The sequence below is a fragment of the Ranitomeya variabilis genome, chromosome 7, assembly GCF_051348905.1.
Source record: "Ranitomeya variabilis isolate aRanVar5 chromosome 7, aRanVar5.hap1, whole genome shotgun sequence".
Lineage (NCBI taxonomy): Eukaryota > Metazoa > Chordata > Amphibia > Anura > Dendrobatidae > Ranitomeya > Ranitomeya variabilis.
In genome coordinates, this window is record NC_135238.1 from 105,353,066 (window position 1) to 105,376,427 (window position 23,362).

At 44.3% G+C, this 23,362-nt stretch overlaps 1 protein-coding gene across 4 annotated transcripts in view; it reads left to right on the plus strand.

The window, feature by feature from the left end:
* The window catches only part of SF3B1 (splicing factor 3b subunit 1), a 460,811-nt gene that overhangs the window by 142,006 nt on the left and 295,443 nt on the right, over positions 1-23,362 (plus strand). For 3 of the 4 annotated variants that reach the window (XM_077275636.1, XM_077275635.1, XM_077275638.1), the window contains 3 exons: positions 3,070-3,149; positions 19,913-20,089; positions 20,208-20,445. In XM_077275636.1, coding sequence (XP_077131751.1) covers positions 3,070-3,149; positions 19,913-20,089; positions 20,208-20,445 — 495 coding nt within the window. Of the gene's footprint in view, positions 1-2,754; positions 2,915-3,069; positions 3,150-19,912; positions 20,090-20,207; positions 20,446-23,362 lie in introns of those variants that run through there. The other variant, XM_077275639.1, reaches the window with a different exon arrangement.

The following is a 23,362-nucleotide window of genomic DNA, read 5'->3' on the forward strand; positions in this document are numbered from 1 at the left end:
CTCTAGGAGCTTTGTATAGTCACAATATTGCAGGAGACAGATGGGTAGCACGGTTCATTTCAGCATGCAGAACCAATCCAGATTCCCCACATACCACCATGGGATCTTAATCTAGTTCTAGAGGCCCTAACAGGGGAACCATTCGAGCCAATACACTCGGCCCACATAAAATATGTTTCTCTTAAAACAGCTTTTCTTGTTGCTTTAGTATCAGCCAGAAGAGTAGGCGATATTCAGACATTATCGGTAGATCCTCCTTTTCTGTCAATATTCCAGGATAGGATTGTTTTAAAAACTGACCCTTCTTACTTACCTAAAGTAGGGACCAAATTCCACAGATCCCAAGAAATCTTCCTTCCTTCCTTCTATAGTAACCTCACAAATCAGGAAGAGGAAAGATATCATACATTAGATGTAAGAAGGGCCGTAATAGCTTACCTAGACAGAACTAGCCCCTGGAGGAAGAGCGGGGCTCTCTTTGTTTCCTTTCAGGGCCATAAGAAAGGTTCTAGTATCACGAACATGTTATCTCGATGGATTCGGGACGCAATTTGCCTGGCCTATTCAGCAAAAGGGGAGAACCCGCCTGAGACTGTAAACCCGGGCGATGTCTTCATCCTGGGCTGAGAGCGGAGGTTCCAATAGAACTGATATGTAAGGCCGCAACCTGGTCTTCTACTACTTTCTATACTCACTATAGATTGGACTTGTCTTCCTCATCTGACTTGTCTTTCGGTAGATCAGTTCTTAACACGGTGATCCCTCCCAAATGACTATCTCTGTAAGTCTCTAAAATGGGTGCTGTCGTGGCGAAGAGAAAACACTGGATTACTTACCGGTAATACTTTTATAGAGCCACGACAGCACCCCTTCACTTCCCTCCCTAATAGTTATTTTGTATAAGAGCACTGATAAGTGTGGATGGTTCTTGTAGTTAGCTATATTTATGTTAACTTAGAAATAAACACTGATATTGATTGCCTACTAATACTGGTGGGCGGTTCCTCTCATTCTCTGTAACCCAACTGTGGGAGCGAGGGGGACCGCCCCTTTTATTCTCTCCATAGGGTTTCCTGTTCCTAAGGGGCGGATCCCCTCTCTCAAGTGGGTGCTGTCGTGGCTCTAAAAAAGAGTATTACCGGTAAGTAATCCAGTGTTTCAGGTATTGGCTTCATTTTATGTGACTTAAAGGGAATCTCACCCCCAAAATCGAGGGTGAGTTAAGCCCACCGGCATCAGGAGCTTATCTACAGCATTCTGTAATACTGTAGATAAGCCCCTAATGTATCCTAAAAGATGAGAAAAAGAGGTTATATTATACTCACCCAGGGGTGTTCTCGCTGCTGGTCCGGGTCTGGCGCCTCCTATCTTCATCAGATGACGTCCTCTTCTTGTCTTCAGGCTGCGGCTCTGGCGCAGGCGTACTTTGTCTGCCCTGTTAAGGGCAGAGTAAAGTACTTCAGTGCGCAGGCGTCGGCCTCTCTGACCTTTCCCGGCGCCTGCGCACTGCAGTACTTTGCTCTGCCCTCAACAGGGCAGACAAAGTACGCCGGCGCCGCAGCGTGAAGACCAGAAAAGGACGTCATCGTAAGAAGATGGGAGGCCCCGGACCGCGGCGCCCATCGGATCGGATGGCCCGCCCAGGTGAGTATAATCTAACCTTTTTTTCTCATCTTTTAGGATACATCTGGGGCTTATCTACAGCATTACAGAATGCTGTAGATAAGTCCCTGATGCCGGTGGGTTTAGCTCACCGTTGATTTTGGAGGTGACAGATTCCATTTAAAATGTATCAATTGGGGTTAAAAATTGACAGAGCTTAGAAAATATAACCCGTCACCAGTGATTAGAGTAAGCTCAGGGTGTTGGCCAGTTCTTGAAGTCCATGGCCAAAAACAGTGTGTGTGATATATAATATATTCCCCCTCTCTCTCTCTCCAACTTTAATGTTGCCATAACAAAAATAGATACAGTGGCCTGCTTAGCATAGTCACATCTGTCTGCCTCCTCAGCCTGTAGTCTGCCCACAGCTGGTACAGTCTCCTAGTTGAAAGATCATTGTTGTAGATTCTGCTCTACACTACAAATTCACCTGCTAGCTCTGTGTACCCAAGGTCCTTTCTGCTTTCCAATTCCGTTTTTTTTTCTCCTGTGTCTGGAGTATAATACAATAGCTGTAACTGAGGTCAGATTGAAAATTTCTCCTTGGGTAGCTAGCTTTTACTGTGTAGCTGTTGTAATGCACTTCTTGTCTAATACACCTTTCTTTAGCACTGCCAAGTAACATGGCTGAGGCTGGGAACCTTCCTTTCCCTGGACTCCCTGAGCTGAGTGCATGGTGCTAATTGTAGTTTCCAGGAACATTACTTGTAGACAGAAAGTACCTCTAGGGAGATTTTTTCCACACCTCAAATTAGCTGTACTATTTGCATCTGATTACTGGGAAAATTCATATACAAGCTATACGTTAAACATAAATAATTTCTGAATACTCCTTTTTGGGCTTTAGTTTTCTTTCAATCCTTGTGTCCAAACCTTTTACAAAATGACAGTTTGTCGTTTCGCATTTTGGGGATTATTCTTTTCTGCACAGTTAATAATCTTTGTTCTTGAAATCCTTTCTACTTTGAAGAAGGTATCTAAAAACCAAGGACAGGTATGGCGTGTATTTGTATTTTAAAGAACCTTACCCAGGTAATGTTTTGAGTATACATTTTCCAAAGTGTTACTAATGGTAAAGAGATGATTTTCTAGGCTTCTATTCTCCTGCTTGAAGTCAGAACTGCTGATGGCGTCAAAAGGCTGAAAAGTGTACGTATTATGGAATACTGACCACGGAACCCATCACTTCTGAAGACACAACATTGTTTATATTTTTTTTACCTTTTTTTAATTTTTTTTTAAAGCATATATCAAATTGTGTATAGCCTAAACTTAATAAATGTAACTTTAGTTAACGTGTTAATGTATCTAGCATCCTGCTAGGTAGTGCTTTGTATGATGACATTACAATATACTCGTTGACATAGTTTTTCATTATTGTTGCACTTGTATTTTTTTTTTTTTTAGGAGGAAAAACTCCAGATCCAAAAACAAACGCTCGGACTTACACTGATGTCATGCGAGAAAAGCAGCTGGTTAAAGAACATGTAAGTACTAGCAGCTTTCTTCCCTTTTTTTTCAAACTTAACATTAAAATAAAAATAAGTCGCCTCTTAGCTTTTTTTTTTTTTTTGTCCCACAAGTTCAGCGATATGTAAAATAATCAAGCTGTGCTTACCTTTCCTGGGTCCATGGCTGCCTAATCGCTGCTGCCTCTGGTGATGGGCTTCAGCTGTGACATCTCCTGAACCGTGCTGCAGCAGGGTTTCAAAGGAGCTCAGTAATGACCAGCACAGGGGTCATCAGCTGACCCCCAGCTGTCAAGACAGCCCATTGGTGACCCACAATCACATTAAGGGCAACACTGATGGGTGGCGAGAATGGTGCGCACTCATGCCGACACAGAATTTAACAGCTTAACAATTATCATCAGGTCATGACAGCCATCACCTGCCAGGTTCGCTGCATGAGCTCACTTTGTACACCCACTTCTGACTTGTGTTGTACATGTACAACGTTTGTCATTAAGGGGTTAAAGGCTTTCAGAAAAGAAGCCCCATGATAATTATTTGTTGCTAAAATTCTGCTCCTTTGGTGCTCTATCATGTGTGGAGATGTGACCTACAGCTCATTACTTGCTACTACAGTCCATTCAAAGCACAGAACGGAGATTGCCTGTGTTTAGAACTGCTGAGCCAGCAGCTCTGTAGTAAGATTGAATGATGATGTCATGGTCTGTGATCCACACAAGTTTATTGTGAATAGGGATGTGCACAAGTAGGGAGAGCACATTGAAGGCAGTACACAGAAAAATTTGAGGGAACCTGTTAGTGGGATTGTGCACAGTATGATATGCTCGTTCCCTAGGGTGGGTCTGGAGGAAGGGGGTGGTTTGCATGTGGTGCTCTGATTAGATATTCATAATGCAGACTGCTGACAGGTCACTGATCCCTCACTGACCTACCCCCTAGTTTGCATAATGAATGCCTAACATACTGAATAAAAAAAAAAAACGCTTCTGCAGGAAGGTGTCGGCCGTGGCAACTGCGCTGCAGCATAATCACATGTTTTATGTGCAAATAATAACTGTTCTAGATGTTACTCAGCTAGGAAATAAATCAATTTGAAAATAGCGCCCACTGCACCAGCTATCGGTGTCTATAGCTGTGATCTGATAGCTGCTACTGCGCATGCATCGGCGGCGCCATCTTACTGGAGAAGAAAAAAAAATCCTCCTTCAAGATGGCGCCATCTGCACAGTAGCAGCTTTCTGCTATCTTCGAGCTGCTACTGCTGGAGAAGAAAAAAAACCTCCAATATGGTGCCACCTGCACAGTAGCAGCTTGGCGATAACAGAGAGCTGCTACTGCGCATTAGCAGCAATAGGATCACCGCTATAGACAACGATATCAGCTACTGTGCAGGCGCTGCAGGAACCATTTTTAAATTGGTGTTTTTTTGATAGCTGAATAACATCTAGAACAGTTATTATTTGCACATAAAACATGCGATTACGCTGCAGCGCAGGTGCCACTTGCAGCCCCCCCTCCTCCTCCAGATCCGCCTTAGGGCACAAGCATATCATTAACTTTTACAAGTTACTGAAAATAAAGTTTAAAGAACAACCACAAGATGGATTTCATCAACCAAGGTATCATTTTAATCAGTATAACCGCACCGACCTGACACTGTCTGTAGGTTACTGTGCACAATACTGCCGACAGGTTCCTTTTTAAGGGTAATTCTCAAGTTCTCTCTGGAGCAGCACACAGTCTTTCACTTCCTGGTTTCTTGCAGTGTGTGCTCCTCTGCTTGATTGACTGTTCTAGCGGGCAGCAGAACTGTAGTATTAGAACTATAGCGCTCAGCATAAGTTCTTTTGTAATACAGCGATCAGTGGTTTACTCTGGAGTGTGCACTAATATTACTTACATGTAGCGTTAACAGGGCATTTGAACAAGCGCACAGCTCTGAACTTTAAGAATCATGATTAAAGGGAATCTGTCACCCCAAAATTCGCCTATAATCTAAGGCCACCGCCATCTTCATACGATGACGTCTTCGTCTTTGGCTCCTGTGCAGGCGTACTTTATCTGCCCTGTTGAGGGCAGAGCAAAGTACTTCAGTGCGCATGCGCCGAGCCGCTCTGGCCTTTCCTGGCACCTGCACACTGCAGTACTTTGCTCTGCCTTCAACAGAGCTGATTAAGTACGCCTGCACAGGAGCCGCGGCAGGAAGCAAAGAAGAAGACGTCATCATATGAAGATGGGAGGCGCTGGACCCGGACCGTGATGCCCATAGGACCGGACCGCAACGGGACCGCCCCTGGGTGAGCATAATCTAACATCTTTTTCTTATCTTTCAGGTTACATCGGGGGCTACAGCATTACAGAATGCTGTAGATAAGCTCCTGATGCCAGTGGCCTTAAACTGGAGTCACACTAAACGACTTACCAATGATCACGACCAGCGATACGACCTGGCCGTGATCGTTGATAAGTCGTTGTGTGGTCGCTGGGGAGCTGTCACACAGACAGCTCTCTCCAGCGACCAATGATCAGGGGAACGACTTATGCATCGTTGAAACTGTCTTCAACGATGCCGAAGTCCCCCTGCAGCACCCGGGTAACCAGGGTAAACATCGGGTTACTAAGTGCAGGGCCGCGCTTAGTAACCCGATATTTACCCTGGTTACTATTGTAAAAGTAAAAAAAAGTGTCAGCGCCGGCAGTAACAGCGGTGACGTCACCGCTGTGCTCTGCTTTACGGCCGGCGCTGACAGTCAGTGCAGGGAAGCTCTCGGCAGCAGCGCGTGCATTAGCAGCGCTCCTGCCGAAAGCATTACAAGTGAACACATCGCTGGATCGGCGTCACACACGCCAATCCAGCGATGACAGCTGGTGATCAGCGACCAAAAAATGGTCCTGATCATTCCCCAACGACCAACGATCTCCCAGCAGGGGCCTGATCGTCGGTCGCTGTCACACATAACGAGATCATTAGCGGGATTGTTGCTACGTCACCAAAAGCGTGACGTTGCAACGATATCGTTAACGATATCGTTATGTGTGACTCAGCCTTTAGCTTATAGGCGAATTTTGGGGTGACAGATTCCCTTTAAGAGACCTGATTAGAAAGATACTGATGGTGGGGGCTGGTTATTTTGCAAAGAGCAACTTGTTAGGAGCTGAGGGGGTAGATGAGCAACTAACTGCTATCTAGAAATCAGTGAGCAAGAGAGGTGGCTGATATGTTAAGAGTTAACTTCTCCTGGAATGTTACTACTGTACACACTTAGAATTCATTCACAGGTGGTTGTTTTTTTCCCTCTACTGCCAAAACCTCATTTTTTGGCAGTTAATAAAGGTGCAGACTTAGGCTACTTTCACACTAGCGTCGTGCACTGCACGTCGCTATGCGTCGTTCTGTAGAAAAAACGCATCCTGCAAAACTGCTTGCAGGATGCTTTTTTTTCTCCATAGACTTGAATTAGCGACGCAGTGCGACACGTCGCAACCGTCGTGCGACGGTTGCGTCGGACCGTCGGCACAAAAAACTTTTTGTGTCGATAGCGTCTTTTCCGACCGCGCATTCGCGGCCGGAACTCCGCCCCCGCCTCCCCGCACATCACAATGGGGCTACGGATGCGATGTAAAACAGCTTCCGCTGCCCCCGTTGTGCGGCGCTTCCACACTATGCGTCGGTGCGCTGCAACGTCGCATAGCGACGTGCAGTGCACGACGCTAGTGTGAAAGTAGCCTTAACGCATGTTTTGCTGGCTTTTTTACTGCTTTTCTTGCAGCGGGTTTTTTTTTTTTTTTTTGCTGTCCGAACATCCTTTAGCGCTGAGCCCACATCAAAGCCGGGACATGTCAGCTGTTTTGAACAGCTGACATGTGCCCGCAATATCGGCGGGTGAAAAAGCGATTCAGCCGCCACTGTTAACTAGTTAAATGCCGCTGTCAAATGCTGACAGCGGCATTTAACAGGTGGTTCCGGCTGTCGGGCCGGAAATGATCGCACGCCGACCCCCCGCCACATGATCGGGGGTCAGCGATGTGTCGGCATAGTAACCAGAGGTTACTGATGCTGGCATGCTGTGAGCGCCACCCTGTGGTCGGCACTCATAGCAAACCTGTAAATCAGCTACATAGGAGCGATCTCATGATCGCTGCTATGTAGCAGAGCCGATCAGGCTATGCCAGCTTCTAGCCTTCCAAAGAGGCTATTGAAGCATGGCAAAAGTACGGTAAATTAAAATCACCCCCCCCCTTTCGCCTCATTCAAAATAAAACAATAAAATAAAAAAATCAAACCTACACATATTTGGTATCGCCATGTTCAGAATCACCCGATCTATCAATAAATAAATTAAGCTGATTGCTAAACAGCGTAGCAAGAAAAAAAATTAGAAACGCCAGAATTGCTTTTTTTTGGTCGCCACTAAATTGCATTAAAATGCAATAACGGGCAATCAAAAGAACGTATCTGCACCAAAATGGTATCATTAAAAACTTCAGCTGGGCACGCAAAAAAATAAGCCCTCACCTGACCCCAGATCACGAAAAAATGGAGATGCTACGGGTATTGGAAAATTGCGCAGATTTTTATTTATTTATTTATTTTTTTTTAGCAAAGTTTGGCATTTATTTTTTACCACTTAGCTAAAACGTAACTTGGACAAGTTTGGTGTCTATGAACTCATAATCACCTGTAGAATCACAGTGGCAGGTCAGTTTTAGCATTTAGTGAACCTAGCAAAAAATCCAAACAAAAAACAAGTGTGGGATTGCACTTTTTTTGCAATTTTACCGCACTTGGAATTTTTTTTCCCGTTTTCTAGTACACGACTTGCTAAAACCAATGATATCGTTCTAATGTGCAACTTGTCCCGCAAAAAACAAGCCCTCACATGGCCTTGTTGACAGAAAAATAAAAAAGTTATGGCTCTGGGAAGGAGGGGAGTGAAAAACGAGAACGCAAAAACGGAAAAGGGCAAGGTCGTGAAGGGGTTAAGAATACACATGATTCGGCTTCCTTAAAGTACCTACATAAACTGAGCCAGACAATGGCAGCAGAGACTGCAGAAGAGTATTAGGATGTCAGCTAACAGTTAAAGTTGAAGTTTTGTAAGGAAGGAGAAATTTGCAAGAATTTATAAATCTTGAGACTGCATAGTAATTTTAGGATGGATCTTTGTGGGTGGAGCGGGCGACTGCGAAGTGTGGTGAACCAGGGAGCTGTGGGTCAGCTATAGCTCTGCCGCCTTGAAAATGTAGTCCAACCAACCATAAGGATGATGGTGAAGGGTTGAAGATGAGCTAAAAATAATAAAAGTAAAGTTAACAGTGGTTTGTAGATTAATTACTGCAACAACCAGATCATTCTTTTATTTTTTTATTTTTTTGCTAAGAAAACCCCTTTTAACCCCCTAAAAAGTGCAATCCCACACTTGTTTTTTTTGTTTGGCTTTTGTGCTAGGTTCACTAAATGCTAAAACTGACCTGCCATTTTGATTCTCCAGGTCATTACGAGTTAATCGAAACCAAACATGCCTAGGTTATTTTTTTCTTAAGTGGTAAAAAAAAAACAAAAAAAAAAAAACAAACTTTGCTAAAAATTTTTTTAAATTAGTGCGCAATTTTCCGATACCCGTAGCGTCTCCATTTTTCGTGATCTGGGGATGGATGAGGGCTTATTTTTTGTGCGCCGAGCTGACATTTTTAATGATACTTTTTTGGTGTAGATACGTTCTTTTGATCGCCCGTTATTGCATTTTAACCCCTTAATGACCGCCAAATACGTCTTTTAACTGACCTGAGATCAGAGAATAGCCTCCCCATACAGGTGACAATCCAGCAGCTGTCGGCTGTCCACTATAGCTGACAACGTACTGTATCAGCCACGATCAGTGTTTGCACCGTCCATATCAGTTTAACCCCTTAGATGCTGCTGTCAATAGTGACTGCATCATATAGATGGTTAACAGAGTGTGGGGGGCTTTCTCTTTATCCAAATTGGTGCCCTCAGATCATGATGGTGTGGTCCTGATATTTGCCCTGGCAATTCATGAGTAAATAGCGGCCTTAGGCCGGCGTCTCACACAGCGTATGTAAATACGGTCCGTTTTTTATGGCCGTAATACGCAGAAATGTTCCCAAAATAGTGATCCGTATGTCATCCGTAGGCAGGGCGTGTCAGCGTATTTTGCGCATAGCATCCTCCATATGTAATCCGTATGGCATCCGTACTGCGATATTTTCACGCAGGCTTGCAAAACCGACATCTAATGGATTTATGTGCTCAAATGTTCGTTAAAACATATGTACAGTATGTATATGTGTGTATGTATGTGTATATGTGTGTGTATGTGTGTATGTGTATATATATATATATATGTGTGTATGTATATATATATATATATACAGTGCCTACAAGTAGTATTCAACCCCCTGCAGGTTTACACATTTGGAATTAACTTGGCATTGTGACATTTGGACTGTAGATCAGCCTGGAAGTGTGAAATGCACTGCAGCACAAAATAATGTTATTTCTTTGTTTATTTTTTTTTTAAATTGTGAAAAGTTGTTTCAGAGGGTCATTTATTATTCAACCCCTCAACCCACCAGAATTCTGTTTGTTTGGTTCCCCTAAAGTATTAAGAAGTAGTGCAGGCACAATGAACAATGAGCTTCACATGTTTGGATTAATTATCTCTTTTTCCAGCCTTTTCTGACTATTTAAGACCCTCCCCAAACTTGTGAACAGCACTCGTACATGGTCAACATGGGAAAGACAAAGGAGCATTCCAAGGCCATCAGAGACAAGATCGTGGAGGGTCACAAGGCTGGCAAGGGGTACAAAACCCTTTCCAAGGAGTTGGGCCTACCTGTCTCCACTGTTGGGAGCATCATCCGGAAGTGGAAGGCTTATGGAACTACTGTTAGCCTTCCACGGCCTGGACAGCCTTTGAAAGTTTCCTCCCGTGCCGAGGCCAGGCTTGTCCGAAGAGTCAAGGCTAACCCAAGGACAACAAGGGAGGAGCTCCGGGAAGATCTCATGGCAGTGGGGACATTGGTTTCAGTCAATACCATAAGTAACGTACTCCACCGCAATGGTCTCCGTTCCAGACGAGCCCGTAAGGTACCTTTACTTTCAAAGCGTCATGTCAAGGCTCGTCTACAGTTTGCTCATGATCACTTGGAGGACTCTGAGACTGACTGGTTCAAGGTTCTCTGGTCTGATGAGACCAAGATCGAGATCTTTGGTGCCAACCACACACGTGACGTTTGGAGACTGGATGGCACTGCATACGACCCCAAGAATACCATCCCTACAGTCAAGCGTGGTGGTGGCAGCATCATGCTGTGGGGCTGTTTCTCAGCCAAGGGGCCTGGCCATCTGGTCCGCATCCATGGGAAGATGGATAGCACGGCCTACCTGGAGATTTTGGCCAAGAACCTCCGCTGCTCCATCAAGGATCTTAAGATGGGTCGTCATTTCATCTTCCAACAAGACAACGACCCAAAGCACACAGCCAAGAAAACCAAGGCCTGGTTCAAGAGGCAAAAAATCAAGGTGTTGCAGTGGCATAGTCAGTCTCCTGACCTTAACCCAATTGAAAACTTGTGGAAGGAGCTCAAGAATAAAGTCCACATGAGACACCCAAAGAACCTAGATAACTTGGAGAAGATCTGCATGGAGGAGTGGGCCAAGATAACTCCAGAGACCTGTGCCGGCCTGATCAGGTCTTATAAAAGACGATTATTAGCTGTAATTGCAAACAAAGGTTATTCCACAAAATATTAAACCTAGGGGTTGAATAATAATTGACCCACACTTTTATGTTTAAAATTTATAAAAATTTAACTGAGCAACAAAACTTTTTGGTTTGTAAGATTTATGCATCTGTTAATAAATCCTGCTCTTGTTTGAAGTTTGAAGGCTCTAACTTATTTGCATCTTATTAAACCTGCTAAATCTGCCGGGGTTTTGAATACTACTTTTAGGCACTGTATGTGTATATATATATATATATATGTATGTGTGTATATGTATATATATATATATATATATATATATATATATATATATATATATATATATATATATATATATATATATATATATATATATATATATATATATATATATATATATATATATATATATATATATATATATATTTATTTTTCTGTATTTATATTTAATTCAGCGCGAGATATGTGAAAAGCCGGTAATTCAATTGCCGGCTTTTTCTTTCTCCTTCACAAACCCGACATATGAGACATGGTTTGTAACAGTAAACCATCTCATATCCCCTTTTTTTTTTGCATATTCCACACTACTAATGTTAGTAGTGTGTATGTGCAAAATTTGAGCGCTGTAGCTTGTAAAATAAAGGGTTAAATCGCTGAAAAAATTGGCGTGGGCTCCCGCGCAATTTTCTCCGCCAGAGTGGTAAAAGCCAGTGACTGAGGGCAGATATTAATAGCCTAGAGAAGGTCCATGGTTATTGCCCCCCTGGCTAAAAACATCTGCTCCCAGCCACCCCAGAAATGGCACATCTGGAAGATGCGCCTATTCTGGCACTTGGCCACTCTCTTCCCACTCCCGCGTAGCGGTGGGATATGGGGTAATGAAGGGTTAATGTCATCTTGCTATTGTAAGGTGACATTAAGCCAGATTAATAATGGAGAGGCGTCAATTATGACACCTATCCATTAATAATTCTAAAAACTGCACCCCTCAAGGTACTCAAAACCACATTCAAGAAGTTTATTAACCCTTCAGGTGTTTCACAGGAATTTTTGGAATGTTTAAAAAAAAAAAAAAATAACATTTTAATTTTTTTTCACAAAAAATTAAAGTCAGCTCCAATTTGTTTTAGTTTACCAAGGGTAACAAGAGAAAATGGACCCCAAAAGTTGTTGTACAATTTGTTCTGAGTACCCTGATACCCCATATGTGGGGGTGAACCACTGTTTGGGCGCATGGCAGAGCTCGGAAGGGAAGGAGCTCCATTTGACTTTTCAGTGTAAAATTGGCTGGAATTGAGATGGGATGCCATGTTGCGTTAGGAGAGCCACTAATGTGCTTAAACATTGAACCCCCCCACAAGTGACACCATTTTGGAAAGTAGACCCCCTAAGGAACTCCTCTAAATGTGTGGTGAGCACTTTGACCCACCAAGTGCTTCACAGAAGTTTATAATGTAGAGCCGTAAAAATAAAAAATATTTTTTTTCACAAAAATGAACTTTTTGCCCCCAATTTTTTATTTTCCCAAGGTTACCAGAAGAAATTGGTCCCCAAAAGTTGTCCAATTTGTCCTGAGTACATTGATACCCCATATGTGTGGGGGAACCACCGCTTGGGCGCATGGCAGAGCTCGGAAGGAAGGAGCTGCATTTGGAATGCAGACTTAGATGGATTGGTCTACAGGCGTCACGTTGGATTTGCAGAGCCCCTGATGTACCTAAACAGTAGAAACCCCCTACAAGTGACCGCATATTGGAAAATAGACCCCCCCCCCCAAGGAACTTATCTAGATGTGGTGTGAGAACTTTGAACCCCCAAGTGTTTCACTACAATTTATAACGCAGAGCCGTGAAAATAAAAAATCTTTTTTTTCCTCCACAAAAATGATTTTTTAGGCCCCGTTTTTGTATATTCCCAAGGGTAACAGGAGAAATTGGACCCCAAAAGTTGTTGAGAACTTTGTACCCCCAAGTATTTCACTACAGTTTATAACGCAGAGCCGTCAAAATAAAAAAACAATTTTTGTCCCACAAAAATGTTTTTTTAGCCCCCAAAATTTTTATTTTCCCAAGGGTAAGAAGATAAATTGGACCCCAAAAGTTGTCCAATTTGTCCTGAGTATGCTGATACCCTATATGTTGGGGTAAACCCCTGTTTGGGCGCACGGGAGAGCTCGGAAGGGAAGGAGCACTGTTTTACTTTTTCAATGCAGAATTGGCTGGAATTAAGAAAAGACGCCATGTCACGTTTGGAGAGCCCTGTGTCTAAACAGTGGAAACCCCCAATTCTAACTGAAACCCTAACCCAAATACACCCCTAATCCCAACCCTAACCACACCCCTAATCCCAACCATAACCCTAACCCTGACACCCCCCCTAACCCTAATCAACCAACTGTAAATGTACCGTATTTTTCGGACTATAGGACGCACCGGACTATAAGGCGCACCCAGGTTTTAGAGGTGGAAAATAGGGGAAAAAAAATATTTGAAGCAAAAAAATGTGGTAATATATTAACATAAATTACATACTATTATATGTGGTGTTATTACATATAATAGTATGTTATTATGTTGGAAGCTGCGGGACCAGTGTGGTGTCTGTGAAGTACTATATGAAGATGCTGGAGGGTGAGTATAAGAATGGGGGCACAGGGCTTATATTGAAAGCACCACTCCAGCACTGCAAAATAACACTGGAGTGCTGCTTTAAAATCCCATGGGAGAACTATAACTCCCAGCATGTCCTGCAGATCCTATGACATGCTGGGAGTTATAGTTCACCAAAGGAGTGGCAGAGTGCTTTATTGTGTTTTGTAAAGACTAACCTCTTAATTGTGGCAGCCAGCCACTGTGGTGAGGTAAAAGCATCCCATGACTGCACACACAGAGCCCTCCCTCTTGTTGCCTCTCCACAGCACAGGTAATGGAAGCCAGCAGATTCTAGTGGAGAGCCTGAAGGACCTGTGATGATGTCAAGAAGAGGGAGGGCTCTGATCTGCCATGTGATGCTCCAGCCTGCCCACTCCTGACATCACACAGGTCCTCCTGCACAGCACTCCTCCAGCCCAGGCAGGTATGCAGCGATCTCCTGGCCCCTGCTGCTGCTGCCTCCTCCTCCCCCAGACACCCAAATCTCCCCAGCAGTTGCAGGGATCAGCTGGGGAAGCCATGCTTGTCCCTGCTTAAGTGCAGCATTCATTTGCTGCTCCCGGCTCACCGATCAGCTTCGGTGGGCGGGGAGCTGCTAATGAATATTCACTGCACTTAATCATCGGGACCACATGGCTTCCCCAGCTCTGATTTGGGGCAGCAGGGACATCCTGAAGTGGGATAACCGTGCGATCCCACTCACTGCTGCCCCCCTCCCCACATGCTACATCCGTACCATAAGACGCACCCACACTTTCCTCCCAAATTTGGAGGGAAAAAAAGTGCGTCTTATGGTCGGAAAAATACGGTAAACCCCAGCCCTAACCCCAGCCCTAACCCCAGCCCTAACCCCAGCCCTAACCCCAGCCCTAACCCCAGCCCTAACCCCAGCCCTAACCCCTCATGTTATAGGGTCAGATCGCTGATCTGACACTTTGCAGAGCACTGTGTCAGATCAGCTTGCTCTGAGCAGGCGCTGGTAAGCCACCTCCCTGCAGGTCCCGAATGCAGCACCACGGCCATTTTGGATCCGGGGCCAGCAGGGAGGAGATGCTCGGTACAAGGTGAGCACATCGCCTTCTACCGAGGGTCTCAGGGAAGCCCGCAGGGAGCCCTCTCCCTGCGCGATGCTTCCCTATGCCCCCGGATCGCTGCGATCATGTTTGATTGCAGTGTGCCGGGGGTTAATATGCCAGGGGCGGTCCGTGACCGCTCCTGGCGCATAGTGCCGGATGTCAGCTGCGATAGCTGACATTCGGCCGCGCTTTCCCCGTGAGCGCGGCCGATCGCTATGACGTACTCTCTCGTCTCTGGAAATTAAGTCCCAGGTCACCTTGACGGGATAGTACGTCCAATGGGATTTAGAGGTTAGAGAAATATGTGTTTAGGCCGTCATTGAATGAGTTATTGGAGAAGGTTTCAGACAGAACGTAGTTGTTACCGGAGCCGAAGAATACCAAAAAGAGTGCCAAAAAGAGATCCTTTCGGCCCCCACACGTGCAGCCTTCCCATTACAGAGGCAAAGGAAAGACAGGAAGATGGAGCTACCCCAAAGGAGGCCGGGGCAGAAATATTTTTCTCTCCCAGGACCATCGTCGAAGAAAACCATGACGCTCAGAGAAAAGTAGGAGGTCGCATTTCTCACTTCCTTCCAAAATGGCAGGACATATCCACCAACCCATGGGTCCTAAGATCCATCCAGGAGGGGGTGAGAATAGAATTTTACCTCCTAACCTCCCCAGAGAGTAAGTTACACAGCTCTCTACACAGACACTCAAGACCGCCCTGGAGTCAGGCCTCGTGAGACCGCTACATCATCACGTGTTATTGCCGCAAAGCATCACTGGGACCAGAGCGTCGCGAGGAGCAACGCTAAACGCCTGGGCTGGATCCGGAGGCCGCCAGAAGGTGAGTATATAACTTTTTTATTTTAAATCTTTTTTTAACAGGGATATGGTGCCCACATTGCTATATACTGCGCGGGCTGTGTTATATACTGCGCGGGCTGTGTTATATACTGCGCGGGCTGTGTTATATACTGCGCGGGCTGTGTTATATACTGCGCGGGCTGTGTTATATACTGCGCGGGCTGTGTTATATACTGCGCGGGCTGTGTTATATACTGCGCGGGCTGTGTTATATACTGCGCGGGCTGTGTTATATACTGCGCGGGCTGTGTTATATACTGCGCGGGCTGTGTTATATACTGCGCGGGCTGTGTTATATACTGCGCGGGCTGTGTTATATACTGCGCGGGCTGTGTTATATACTGCGCGGGCTGTGTTATATACTGCGCGGGCTGTGTTATATACTGCGCGGGCTGTGTTATATACTGCGCGGGCTGTGTTATATACTGCGCGGGCTGTGTTATATACTGCGCGGGCTGTGTTATATACTGCGCGGGCTGTGTTATATACTGCGCGGGCTGTGTTATATACTGCGCGGGCTGTGTTATATACTGCGCGGGCTGTGTTATATACTGCGCGGGCTGTGTTATATACTGCGCGGGCTGTGTTATATACTGCGCGGGCTGTGTTATATACTGCGCGGGCTGTGTTATATACTGCGCGGGCTGTGTTATATACTGCGCGGGCTGTGTTATATACTGCGCGGGCTGTGTTATATACTGCGCGGGCTGTGTTATATACTGCGCGGGCTGTGTTATATACTGCGCGGGCTGTGTTATATACTGCGCGGGCTGTGTTATATACTGCGCGGGCTGTGTTATATACTGCGCGGGCTGTGTTATATACTGCGCGGGCTGTGTTATATACTGCGCGGGCTGTGTTATATACTGCGCGGGCTGTGTTATATACTGCGCGGGCTGTGTTATATACTGCGCGGGCTGTGTTATATACTGCGCGGGCTGTGTTATATACTGCGCGGGCTGTGTTATATACTGCGCGGGCTGTGTTATATACTGCGCGGGCTGTGTTATATACTGCGCGGGCTGTGTTATATACTGCGCGGGCTGTGTTATATACTGCGCGGGCTGTGTTATATAGTACATACATATTCTAGAATACTCTATGCGCTAGAATATATATACATATATATATATATATATATATATATATATATATATATATATATATATATATATATATATATATATATATATATATATATATATATATATATATATATATACGCAATTTTATTTGTTTACTGCCCAAATGGCTTGCCAACGTTTCGGATACAATCCGATACAAGAATGGATTGTATCCGAAATGTCGCCACGCCATTTGGGCAATAAACATCACATTTTTTTTTTCTGGAAGTCTGCTGTGCTGTTTCCCCCTTTTTTTTTACTACTATTTCAAGGAGCCTTCTGAGATTGCTGGCTGGGGATGCGTGCACTTTAAGGTACTGTGTTTGGTGCTGTTCCGATTTTTTTTTTACATTATGTACTGCACCATCCCTTACATATTGGATTTTATAGAGCTCTTTTTTATTGCATACCATCCTGTCTTGTTAGCTGTATAATGCAATGATGGCTGATGGAGCATGGGAAAGCTTCTTTTTCTAAAGGAGGAGCTGATCGACTGGTAGTCTGGTCACGGGCTCCTCCATCAGTAGTAATTTTATATCTAACAAGAGGGGACTAGGTAATAAAAGAAGGCGCTGTGAATAACAAAAATATCAAGAATACACTATGTAAGAGACAGCACTGTACATAACAGCAGAGGAAGCTATATAATATAGGAGGGTATCATATATAACTAGAGGATGGTACGTAATAAGGGACTGTGTTATACATAACAAGAGGAAACTATGTAACTAAGGATGGTTTTATACATAATAAGTGAGAACACTATACACTAAAGGACTGTGCTAAACTTAAGTGAGTACACTATATACTAAGGTGACTGTGCTATACATAAGTGAGTACACTTTATACTAAGGGACAGTGTTAGACATAATTAATAACGTCTTCCTCCACCTCCCCCTGTTCCTAAATCCGTTATAAATCCCCCTTCTGCCCATCCCAATCCCCCTTCCTCTCATCCCAATCCCCTACACCCCTCATTGTGCTCCTCCCCCGCATCCCATTATTGCCCTCTCCCCCACCCCCTTGATTGCCATCTTAACCACCTCCAGCATTGCTTTCTCCCAACCACCCCATTATTGCCCATTCCACCACCTCCATCATTTCTTCCTCCCCACCACCCTCATTGTCCTTTCCACTGCCACCATCCGCCTCCACACCTCGAACCTTCCACAGTCCCATCGCCCACTCTTGTAAAAACTCCACTTCTGCGCCACGTCCTCACCAATCACATTAACAGTTCCCATCAAACACCAGATCACATACATAGCCTGCAGCTTTTGTTTTGACAAAGTCAGGAGTGGAACAATTAGAGGAGAAGTATAAGGCTGCCGTCACACTAGCAGTATTTGGTCAGTATTTTACATCAGACAAATACTGCCACACTGACCAGACCACATTATCACCACATAGTGACCAAATAATACCACATACAAGGTAGAATTACCGCCACACTATGACCATGCCACGCCATTACTAATGTAGTGATATCAAAGATGTGTATTTTTTTTATTTCCTAATCGGGGAAAAGGAGGGTGGGGGGGGATCACAGTCAGTAAATCACTGCTTCTAGTCTGACTGCAGCCCCTGCCCTCCCCTCTTTACTCTGCTAAACAATCCGTCACATTCAGATAGTTCTTTACCTCCTGTTCAGGGGGTGATTAAGGTCTGGCACACAGCTGCAGCTTCCTTCCAGCCATGGGTGTGCAGACGCCATTCTGCATAAGCTGGAAGTGTGTGCAGGGAGAAGGGGGTGATCTAGCGCCAGACTGGACGAGCCAGGAGGAGGAGCAGCTGTGACGAAGACAGGAGATGTCTCACATCAGCGCACGGTATCCTATCCTGAAGCCGCACGCCGGCAGCTTCCTGTCTCGCACAGCTGCGTCGCTGAATGATGTTGTCATTCAGCCACTGCTGTGTGAGACAGGAAGCAGGACGGATCCATTCCCTGCAGCTCCGCTCCGCTGCCATTTTCTCTTTGCAGGCAGCGGAGCTGCAGGGATTGCTCCCTGCCCGCCGCACATGAGGGCAATCTGGCCAGGGGGCCACTTCCACGGTTCCATGGTCTCTGGGAATGTGGCGGAGGCGGCGCATGCGCATATGGTGATCTCGGCACAAAGATCTCGAGAGATGAGATCTCAGCCCTGAAATCTCATCTCTCGAGATCTTGGTCCCGAGATCACCATCTGCGCATTCGCCGCATCTGGCGACGGCCATATTCCCTGGGAGACCACCGCACATGGAACTGTGGAAGTGCTGGGGCTCTGGCCTGTCGTAAAATGTCTGCAGAGCCCCGGGCAGCACCGCTGGCACTGGAGACACCCACAGCATCAGCCAGAAACCGCTGGACACCCTGTATGTCACTTACACAGGCACAAGTGATACTGCCGCGGTGCCTTATGGGATTCGGGGACTTCCAGCGGCTGTCCAAGTGGTGATTATTGTATAGGATTATAGACTTGATTTAACGTCCGTTAGAAATCTATCATTTGGGGGAGAGATTCTCCAGGTAGTTGTCCCTCCCTAAAGCATTAGTTTTTGGTATTCCTCCTGTCTGCTGTCGTGAGGGTTATTAGAGAAAATAGAATTAGACTTACCGGTAATTCGGTTTCTAATAACCTACCACGACAGCACGGGTAATTCCCACCCCTCTACTCAATTATTGGATCTAGTAGTAATAAATACAGTTAAGTTTTCATACTATTGTGGTCCTTTATAACAACACTGGGGAATGGAGGTGGGACGGGCTATTTGACCTCTTACGTGTTTCCTGTCCCTATTAGGCCGGGGTCACACTACAGCTTAATACGGTCGAGTGCTAAGCGATAAAAAATTGCATAGCACTCGGACCAATGTTAATGTGGCAGCCCCCATCATCCAGTTTTTTTCTCGTCCGTATTATACTTGCGAGTGAAATCGCAGCATGCTGCGATTGTCCGCGTATCTCAGCCGAGAAACGCCAATGCAAGTCTATGGGTGCGAGAAAAAATCGCACAGCACATGGACCATGCGTGTGACTTGCGTGAAATTCTCAGGCATTGGGCAGGTGACAGGAAAGGCTCAGCCATTATTTGCTCATTTTGCAAGTGTGTGAGAAAATCTCACCATACGGATGACACACGGATACTTTTTTGAGGAAAAAAACGCATCCTGGCATTGCACACGGATCACCATACGGAGAACATTTGTACCATTCTCGGCAGACAAAATCGGACCGTTTTTTTTTTATACATGGTGTGTGACTCCAGCCTTAGGATAAGATTACATCCTCCTGTGTGCTGTCGTGTAGGTTGTTATAAACCGAATTACCGGTAAATCTAATTCTATTTTTCTTCTGTTCACATTTGTAGCGTGAGATCCATCAACAGCTAGCAGAAAAGGCAAAGTCTGGTGATTTAAAAGTGGTCAATGGATCTACTGCCTCTGCATCTCAGCCACCTTCAAAGCGCAAGCGACGATGGGATCAGACAGACCAAACACCAGGGTCAACCCCAAAGAAGGTTTCCAGCTGGGACCAAGCCGAGGTCGTTGTACTTAATCTAATTACTTTATTTCATGAAGTATAGCATTACTAACATATTTCAGAATTTTTTTGTTTTTACATTATTAATTCTGTTTTTTTACTTTATATTTTTTTTGCGTTAGACTCCTGGGCACACACCTTCACTGAGGTGGGATGAAACCCCAGGCCGTGCTAAAGGAAATGAAACTCCTGGAGCTACACCTGGATCAAAAATTTGGGATCCTACTCCGAGCCATACTCCTGCTGGAGCAGCAACCCCTGGTCGTGGGGATACTCCAGGACACGCAACACCAGGCCATGGAGGAGCAACTTCTAGTGCTCGTAAAAATAGATGGGATGAAACTCCTAAAACGGAGCGTGGTAAGTTTGGTGACTTGATTTTTTTTTTAATTGTAAATTTTTATTAAAGTTATATAAATTTTTAACAAATGTACATGAGTTCTGACAGACAGATACATACAAAAACATAAGAGATTAGAGATATTACATTGACAAGGTAATGTAAAAAACAGTAGAGGGAGAAACCCCTTATAATGGGATACCCATAAATAAATTATACAATGAACCATTGATTAGTGACTATACCAAGCCAAACTGGGCACCTTTATTCCCATATCATACCCTAGCAAAGATCATCCAGCAAGAAACAGACAAAAAACAAACAAATGCAAAATGTCCTGAATACAGTAGGGATGAACCTCATATAGACGGACAAAAGGACAAGACACACATCGAAGGGAAAGTGAGGGATCCGAAATATCCAAATATTTAAAAGATGGTCTAACCATTTCTCTGAACCCAGAAGTAATCACACAGTGCCCAAACTGAGTCAAATCCATCCACTCTCGCTCCCAAAAGATCCGTCATATATTCCATCCTACAGATGTCATTAATTCTATTCAGGAAGTGCTGATGTGAAGGAGGAGATATCTGCTTCCAGTTAAGGGTGATCAAACACCTCACCGCTGTAAGGATACATAACAGCTTGGCTGATTTGTTTCCCCCCCCCCCCCCCCCCCCCCATCCCTTTAGGGGAAATATTTAACCCCTTAATGACAGCCAATACGCCTTTTAACTGACCTGAGATATAAGAGAATAGGATCCCCATACAGCTGACAATCCAGCAGCTGTCGGCTGTACACTATAGCTGACAACTTGCTGCATCAGCCATGATAAGTGTTTGCACCGTCCAAATCTGTTTAACCCTTTAGATGCTGAGTGTCAATAGTGACTACATATAAATGGTTAACAGAGTGTGGGGGCTTCCTCTTTATCCCAATCTGTGCCCTCAGATCATGATTGTGTGGTCCTGTTGTTTGACATTGCAATTCACGATCAAATAGCGGCCTTAGTCTGCCAGCTGTTATAACCTGCTCAGATGTTATTGGAATTTAGGTGGTAAAAATATACATTTTCATTTGTCATGCCACTTTGCATTAATTTCTGAAAATCACCTGAAGGGTTAATAAACTACCTGACTGCAGTTTTCAATATGTCAGGGGGTGCTGTTTATAAAATGGTATAACTTTTGGAGGTTTTCCAATATATAGGACCCCTAAAGTCAATTCAACATGGATAGGACCCTTAAAAAATAAATTTTGTAATTTACTTGAAAAAATGAAAAATTAATACTACATTTTCAAACCTCCCCAAATGCTAACAAGATAAAATAACATTTTCCAAATGGTGCTGATGTAAAGCAGGCATTTGGGAAATGTTATTTATTAATGTTTTGCTGTGGTATGACTATCTGGATTAAAGGAATAATCATTCAAAGTTTGAAAATTGCTAATTTTTTAACATTTTTCTCAAATTTCTGATATTTTTTTATAAATAAACAAAATATATCAGCCTAAATTTACCATATTCATAAAGTATGTGTCACGAAAAAACAGTTTCAAAATCTATGGGATTTGTTGAAGCGTTCCAGAGTTAATACCACATAAAGTGACACTGGTCAGATTTAAAAAATTTGGCTCCGTCACTAAGGGGTTAACAGAAAAATTGTCAGGTCAAGCCCCACCTCCACATAAAGAACCCCGAAGATTAACCCCCAGAGCTTTTTTCTTTTTACGCTCCCCTCCTCCCCAGAGCCATAACTTTTATTTTATTTTTTTCCATCAATATGGCCATGTGAGAGCTTATATTTTGCGGGATGAGTTGTACTTTTGAACGACGTCATTGGTTTTACCATGTCGTTTACTAGAAAACGGGGAAAAAATATTTCAAGTGCGGTGAAATCGCAAACAAAGTGCAATCCCACACTTGTTTTTTGGTTGGCTTTTTTGCTAGGTTCACTAAATGCTGAAACTGACCTGCTAATATGGTTCTCCAGATTGAGTTCATAGACACCAAACATGTCTAGGTTCTTTTTATCTAAGTGGTGAAAAAAAATTCCAAACTTTGCTAAACAAACAAAAAAAAAAATTGCGCAATTATCAGATACCCGTCGCGTCTCCATTTTTCGTGATCTCGGGTTGGGTGAGGGCTTATTTTGTGTGCCGAGCTGACATTTTTAGTGATTCCATTTGGGTGCAGATACGTTCTTTTGATCGCCCGTTACTGCATTTTAATGCAAAAATTCTGGCGTTTTGAATTTTTTTCTCACTATGCCATTTAGCGATCAGGTTAATCCTTTTTTTATTGATACCAAATACGTGTAGGTTTGATATTTTTTTTTTAATGGGGTGATTTGAACTTTTATATATTTTTTTTTTATATATATATATTTTTAAAAACCTTTTTTTTTATTTTTTTTTTTACTTTTGCCATGCTTCAATAGCCTCCATGAGAGGTTAGAAGCTGGCACACCTTGATTGACTATGCTACAAAGAGGCGATGCTCAGATCGCCTCTATGTAGTAGAATTACAGCATTGCTATGAGCGCCGACCCCGGTGTGGCGTTCACAGCAATCCGGCATCAACTATCATAGAGGTCTCAAGGAGACCTCTGATTGTCATGCCGACTCGCCGATGACCCCAAATCACGTGATGGGGGTCACCGCTGCGCGCATTTCCAGCCGGAAGTGCGTTAACTAGTTAACCTAGTTAACTAGGCATTTAACTAGCTTAACTAGGCATTTAACTAGTTAAATGCCCTATTGCGGGCACATGTCAGCTGTTCAAAACAGCTGACAAGTCCCGGCTTTGATGCAGGCTCACCGCCGGAGCCCGCATCAAAGCAGGAGTTCTGCCATCTGATGTACTATTCCATCCAATGGCAGAAAGGGGTTAACAGTCTCAGTTCCTCCCAAAAAACTGTGATCACCGGACAAGA